General features: G+C 42.1%; 1 protein-coding gene across 1 annotated transcript; it reads right to left on the reverse strand.

Moving 5' to 3' along the window:
- Positions 1-6,695: 6,695 nt before the first annotated feature.
- Positions 6,696-7,088, reverse strand: LOC146887711 (uncharacterized). The gene has a single exon (XM_085670356.1). It carries the CDS (start codon positions 7,086-7,088, stop codon positions 6,696-6,698), a length of 393 nt encoding a protein of 130 aa, XP_085526482.1.
- Positions 7,089-7,797: the final 709 nt, after the last annotated feature.

Raw genomic sequence — 7,797 nt, forward strand, 5'->3', positions numbered from 1 at the left:
ACCTCCTTCATTAGGTTTGATTTCATCATCACTTGAAGATTGGGAAGAAGTGTGGGAGGAAGAACTTTTAGGGGAGGGGGGAGAAGAATGTTCACTTTCAACCTCTCCTTTAGGGTTCAAGATCATGTTCCTTTTTGTTGGGCAATTTGAAGCAATGTGACCATAGCCCAAACACTTAAAACATTTGATGGAACTAGTTCTTGAACTTTGAGAAGAGTTTGCATTTTCATGGGAGGTTCTAAACGAATTGGTCCTAGGTGGGTGGTCTTTGGAAGGAGGTTTCTCATCCTTTCTTTCTTTTCCTTTCCAAGTTCTAGAGTAGTATTCATTGTATGAAGTATTCCTCTTGGCCTCTTGTTTCTTTTTCAATTGACTTTCAACTTTTAAGGCCAAGTGTAAAATTTTGTCAAGAGTGGAATACTCATACAACTCGACTACATCTTGAACTTCTCTTCTAAGACCACTCACAAATCTAGCTACCTTTTCTTCTTCACTTTCAAATTGGAGTCCTACTTTGAGAAGCATTGACTCCATCATTTTAAAATATTCATTCACACACATAGACCCTTGTTGAAGCCTTTGGAGCTTCAAAAGAGTCTCCCTCCTATAGTAGGAAGGAACAAATCTAGCGCGCATCAAAGTTTTAATGTCCATCCAAGAGGCCGCGGGTGGCTCTTGGTTAATATTGTCCATACACAATTGATGCCACCATGTCATGGCATAATCTTCAAATTCTAAAACTACTAAATCTACTTGTTCTTGATTACTAACTAAATGAATATTGAAGATTTGGTCCACTTTTTGCTCCCACTCTATGTAGAGGTTTGGATCATTCTCCCCCTTGAACTTTGGAATCTTGATTGGTGGAGGTTGTCTTTGTGGGAGTTGATTGCGCCTTCCACCACCATCATAGCCGTGTCTTCTTCTTCTTCCACCATGGCTAGAGTCCTCGGAAGAGGACCTCCTCCTTCTCCTCTCATCTTCCCTAAGCTCAAGTCTTTGGATGTGCTCTTGTAGGAAGATCTCACTTTGCCTCCTATCCGCCCTCAATTGGTCAAAAGTTTCTCTCCTACTCACTTCCATCTCACGTAAGATGTTGGCAAGGGTTATTTGTCCACTTTCTTGGGCCATAGGAGTCACCATGGGAGGGGAATAAGGTGAGGCCGACTCCTCCTCTTCTTCTACCTCCAAGATTGGATCCATATTCATGTTCCTACACCAAAAACTCACCAAAAACCGAGACAAGGAAGAGGTTAGCTAACAAATAATTCCAAACCCGAGACCAAGTGTGGTCTTCTCAAGCACCCAAGTGTTTTTGATCACACTCCCAAAGCACACAAGCAAGGCTAGCACTCAAAAACCTTCCAAACAAGTGAAAACACCTTTAAAGAGATGAAAACCTTTTCAAAGCTCAAACAAGTGGCTCGGCCACAACACTCTAGGAAGACAAGGAAAAGAAAACTACTAAGACAAAACAAAGATTACCTAAAGACAAGCAAGCAAAGCTAAAAAAAACAAGAAAGTTTAACTTCTAAGGAAACTTGTTTTTAAAGACAAAACTTGAACAAGACTAAAACAATGAAAAGCACTTTTAAGGACTCTATGGAAAGCATTTGAACAAGCCAAGATTATACCTCAAATTATGCATACACCATGAAAGATCATAACCAAGTCAAAGCATGGAACTAATTTGCCAATATCACCCAAAATCCAAGTATAAATTTTGGTAGCATAACACCTAGTAAAAATGGCCAAATGGATTCATCAAGCATTGTAAAAGCTCTCGGCCAAACTGTTTTTGGTCTTGAAAACACTTTTTCTTTTCAAAACTAGGTACTTAAAATGATGAGAAGGATGTTTTAGGGTGTCTTGAACACTTAGTTCCTTAAAATTAGGTCAAAATCAATTTCAAGGAGCATACAACAACACAAGGCATAGATCTCAAGCAATAGTTCAAAAACTTAGAAACAAAAACAAGAAAACTCAAAGAAGCATATGACAAGAGACTCAAGCAAAAGTTAGACACATTTAAAGACTCAACATGACATACACAAAGACACAAACATGTAGCTATCATGCATTTAAACTCATGGATTTGAGGCTCAAAGACTAAGCATCCAAAGACATGTTATCCAACCACATTTAGGAGCTTAAAGAGGTGCAAAACCGAAGCCAAAATTGCCACAACATAACCTGAAAACGTTGTTTTTCGTATTCTCGGCAGCTCTGACCTTTGCTCACTCATTTGATCATAACTCACTCCACAGAACTCCAAATGCATTGGTTCTTTTTTTGCTGGAAACTAGACACAAAGAGCTTTCTTTTGACACCATGAACGTAACTTTTGGACAACTGAGATTGTGCAGTTTATTGTTTTAAAATCGTCACGTTTTCTGCCAGCACTGTTTTTGTGTGTAATGGAAGTGGATTTGAACCATACCAAGATAGCTACAACAAGACAAGGTTAGCACATGAAAAGCACCATATTCAAGATAACCTAGGCTCTAGATACCAAATGATGAAGGATTATCTTGTTCCCTTTTAGAGTTATGAATATGGTGAAGTTGTTTAAGAAAGCTTTTTGAAAATTCCCACTGGACATTAAGATAGCATGCTATCTAGATGTGAAGGTTCATTTCTCAAGCTCATGAAAGGAAGAAGAGAGTTGGATTCAAGCTTAAACACACACGGAAATAACAACACTAAAGAGCAAAATGAAAGAAGAAACAATAAAAATGGAAAGCATAGAAGATGAAGAATGGAAGAAGCACGCCACTCATAGGGGGGGATCTAAGCCAACCAAGCCCTAGAGATGAGTGATGGTGCCGCCACTTGCAAGCAAGATAAGGCAAAGGTGAGTTCACTTCTAGGAAGGAGAGCTCACGAAAATTTAAAGGTTGAAACACAATAGTTTAGAAACAAAATGATCAACCCTTTTACAAGACAAGGAGCATCCTTTAAATAGGAGTTCATAGGGGTCCTTTAGCAAATACAAAAACATGAAAAAGGATTAACTAGCAAACCCTAAACCTAATGTGAGAGTGAGTCTTGGCCAAGTGAAGGAAGATGATTGGTGGAGGCATTCCCATGAGGATTCTAGGCCAAAAGAGGAAGGAGACCAAGTGACCTTCTAAGGCATAAACCACAAAGGCAAAAGGAGACAAGGTACATGTCTACTTTTGCTTTTGCTTTATGCTTTTTGCTTTCCTCTCTCTTCCACTTCATCCAAGTGCTCCAATCACCAAGTGCCACCTAGCCATGCTCTACTTTCTCTTAATTACCTACAAAACAAGACAAACAAGGATTAGCATGTTGGTTTAAGTTAATCTAATCTTGGTGAAAGGTCAACTTTGGATCAAAGTCAACAAGTCAACCAAAATAAATCAACTAGAAACCAACTTAGGGAATTCAAACTAAAGTAATGCAAAACAAAGATAAAGGTGATGGAATAGAAGACTCCCCTCTAGACATGCTTCTAGTGATCCTTCTTGATGGAGCTTCTAAGGAGGTGGTCATGCCTTCATCATAAGCCTTGACTAAAGCTTGGAAATCTTAATGAACTTAAAGAATGTGTCTAGAACAAGATTAAAAAAACTAAAATCAAGAAGACATAAAACAAGTTGAATCCAAAATAGTGCACATGCATCTCAAATTGAAACTGAAAATACAATGTAAGGATGAAGTTGTGAACTGCTCTAGCAACTTTCTTTTTCCAGATGTTCTTATTATCAATCTCTTCCCACTGATTTTCTTTTCACTGTTTTCTTTTCAACTTTCAAAGATCAACATACTTTTTTTTTAGCCATAGTTCACAAAAATTTTCATGCTTCCAATGTCAATTAACAGATGCACATGAAGAATTATCAAAAGATTCAACTTAAAAAAAAATTGGAGAATGACATAGGTGAAATGAGACTCTCTCGGTCACTGCAGAATCAAACATCAGTATGCAGCAGATTTGAATCAATCATCAACACAGATCACAAAATTTGCAACATTTTAAGTCATTTGACAATCTCAAAAGCTGAACATGTGTGATCTAAGAAACTAGCTGCAAATCAAAGCAATAACACTAGAATTGTGTATGCAATCAATGAATCAGGGCCACACATAGGCACTCAAGATACCACGGCTGCAGTCAAATGGACCAGAAAGAAATAGCTAACTGAAACAAGTTGAATGACAGTAATCTGATAAAACAGAAACTGTGAAAAGAAAGCCAGGCCATAAACTCTACTGCACTCAACAACAAAGGCCAAATATGATGTAGCAAACAGAATGTACAATATTGATTGCTGCACAACAGGATATAACCAACGTAGTACACTACAATAATATGCAACTTAATCAGCTTAGACAAGCATAAAAATCTGCCAGTTCTGAATCATCAACAAAGCAATAGCAATAAACTGAGCAGAACTGGAATCAAAACACAATGCGCATGACTCAATTCTGCATAACAGAATTCTGCAAATGAATACTGATGCTGAAAGTAAAGTGCACAGTAATGGAGTCATGCTAGTATAACTACCTATGCATACACATGACCAAGCTGGAGGTTCCACATATAGAGTCTGATACAAATCAGAGCTCACATTGAGAGATTACTCACTAAATGCTTCGGTCACAGCAATCCTTGGCCAACAGATGAATTTCCAGAGCAAGAACAGAATCAAACAAAGCACAAAGGAACAACAAAATCAACTACTATTAGTGAAAAACATCTTAACCGAAATTGGACAAACAATGCAAGAACTCAGCACGAATTAAACATGAAACAGTGAAAAATACACTGCAGAAAGTTGCTATTGATCTACTAGCAAGATGTGAACTCCACAAAACAAAGGAAACTAAGCATGTGATACACAGTAGGGACAAAAACAGACGCGCAACATAGATCAACAGAAAAAAAAATTAGGCACACATCTATGGAATCATTAACATAGAAAACGAACTAACAAGACCAAAGACAAATACACGAGATTATAAAATTGAAAGCTAGGTAATCAAAATTGAAATTAAAAACCTAAGAGGCATGCATTGACGGCAGCAGATTCAGCGAGCTAAAAAAAGTCTTTACAGTATTGATTCAGAAAATTAGAGCAACAAATTGTGAATCAATTTCAACAACAAATTCACCACGGCACAGATTCAACAGAGACACAAAAAATGCAATCAAGTAAGAACAAGACAGAATCGAACAGAAAAGAAGAAACAAGAACAGAGATACTCATCTTTGAAGACCTCCATGCTCCAAGCTCAAAACTGGAGCTCTGATTACCACATGATGAGAGCCAGTTCGGTAGAACGTTGCCAAACTCTCGTTCTCGCAGCTGAAATGGTGAATGATCGGTGAAAGATGCAGCGGAAGTGAAGGAATGGTGAATGGTTGTTGGGTGTTGTCCCTTTCTTGGACGAGTACAGAGCTGACGGCGTTCGTTGATGCGGCTATGTACACTATAAGGGGGAGGGAAAGGTCTGGTTTGGCTAGGACTAGGGGGTGGTGAGGAGTTGCTTCAAAGTGTTGAAGTTTTATTCACAGGTGTCGTCCCAGGTGAACTTGGTCGACTTTTTTAGGAGTTGGATCATTGGTTTGGTTTTGTCCGCCAACTTTGGGAGGAAGCGCGAGATGACGGTTAGTCTTCCTACTAATCACTGCACCTCTTTGATGTTCGCGGGGCTTCTCATGTCGATGATGGTTTGACATTTTTCAAGGTTGGCCTCAATCCCTCGCTGCGTGAGCATGAAACCCATAAATTTCCCGCTGTCTACTCCGAATGTACATTTTTCAGGGTTGAGTCTGATGTTGTATGTGTAAAGGGCTTTGAAGACTTGCGTTAGGTCCGCGGAGTGCTGTTGCGCGTTGGGGGACTTGACGATGATGTCGTCGACGTATACTTCTACTGACTTGCCCAAGAGTGGCTGGAAAACTCTATCCATCAAGCATTGGTATGTAGCCCCGGCATTTTTGAGGCCAAAGGGCATTACTTTGTAGTAAAGGTTGGCCTCCTCTGTTATGAATGCGGTTTTGATTTTGTCTTCATCAGCCATGGGTATTTGGTTGTAGCCGGAGTAAACGTCTAAGAAGCTCAGTACGGCATGTCCCGCGGCCCCATCGACGAGTCTGTCTATGCTGGGTATTGGGTAGGCATCCCGCGGGCAGGCCTTGTTCAAGTCCGTGTAATCTACACAGATGCGCCATTTCCCGTTAGGTTTCTTGACTAGCACCACGTTGGTGAGCCGGGTCATGTATTGGGCTTCACCGACAAAACCGGCCTGTTTTAGTTTATCGGCCTCTGCTATAGTTGCTTGCCTTCTGCTTTCTCCAAGCTTCCTTTTTTTTTGGGAGACGGGTTTTACGTTTGGGAAGACAGATAGCCGGTGGGCGGCTATCCTGGGGTGAACTCCGGGGAGATCGACTACTGACCAAGCGAAGAGGTCGGCGTTCTGCCTGAGCACTTGCTCGATGTGGCGTTCCTCTCCCTCCGGAAGGGAAGTTCCAACCTGGAGGAAGTGGCCTTGTTGTTCGAGTGGGAGTTGTCTTGTTTCCCCCACGGGTTCGAGGCGTGCTTCGGAGTTTATTCTGGGGTCTAAGTCATCGCCGGCTAGGGTGGTGTGGGCCTGGGATTGTTCAATGTTGTGGGTTGTCAGAGGTGGGTGTGGGAGTTTCAGGCTTGCCATGTAGCATTCTCTGGCTACGCGTTGGTCGCCATGTACCGTGATGATGTCGCCTTGCGGGACGGAAACTTCATTGCGAGGTGTGGGGTGGATACAATGGCACCCAGCGTATTGATGGATAGGCGGCCAAGGAGGATGTTGTAGGATGTGTGGGCGTCGATGACCAAGTAACGAATGGGAATGGTTTTGGTCTGTCTTCCCTCTCCAAACGTTGTATGAAGATCGATGTACCCTTTGGTGGGGACTCTCTCACCTGAGAATCTGTATATGGGCTCATTGTGAGGGGTTAGGTCGGCGAGGGGTATCTGCATCTTGTTGAATGTTTTCCAATATAAGATATCTACGGAGCTCCCCTGATCGATGAGAACCTTCTTTACTGCGAAGTTCTCGACTTCCACGGTTATGACCATGGGGTCGTCTTGGTTGGGGTCGGTGCCTTGGAAATCGGAATCTGAGAAAGTGATGGGCGGCATTCTTCTTTGCGTTCGGCTGGATACTACGTGTATTTGCTGGACGGCTCTCAGGTGTCTCTTTCTCGATGAGGAGGACCTCCCTCCTCCTGCGACTCCCCTTGATATTGTATTGATTGTTCTGCGTAGGGGTGGTTTGTCATCTACTCGTCGCGGTTACGGCTGTGGTGGTTCCCTTTGTTCTGCGTTCTGCGTTCTGGCTAGCTCTCTTCTTGGTTCTCTGTGCTCGACTCTTCGGTCATTGCGTCGCTCGGTTCGCCTGTTATCGTTCCTGTCGTAGCGGGGTCTGGGGGGACCTTCTCCTATTTCTCTTATATAGTGCCTTAGATGTCCGGCTCGGATGAGTTCTTCTATTTTGTCTCGCAGAGTGTCGCATTCATCGGTGGTGTGGCCATTGTTGTGATAGTAGTGACAATACTTGCTCAAATCTACGTTGGGCGGGTTTTGATATTTCCTTGGTGGGGGGAGGAGTTCTGCTTGCAGGACTTCATCGAGTATGCGAGACCGGGGCGCGTTTAAGGGGGCATAATTCGAGAATTTTGCTGGTCTGCGTTCTGAGGGATGGTTATGGTCTTGTGGGATGGGCTCTTTGTTGGTCCTCTTGATCTCTGTCCGTGCTGGGGCGGATTGGGCGTTGTTCTGGTAACGT

This window comes from Vigna unguiculata, chromosome 3, assembly GCF_037176805.1.
Source record: "Vigna unguiculata cultivar grain cowpea cultivar isolate G323 ecotype 2 chromosome 3, ASM3717680v1, whole genome shotgun sequence".
In the NCBI taxonomy this organism is placed as follows: Eukaryota; Viridiplantae; Streptophyta; class Magnoliopsida; order Fabales; family Fabaceae; genus Vigna; species Vigna unguiculata.

What these genes read in the sequence shown, in the direction of transcription:
- LOC146887711 (XM_085670356.1), bottom strand. Translation starts at nt 7,088, where the DNA reads ATGGTCATAACCGTGGAAGTCGAGAACTTCGCAGTAAAGAAGGTTCTC.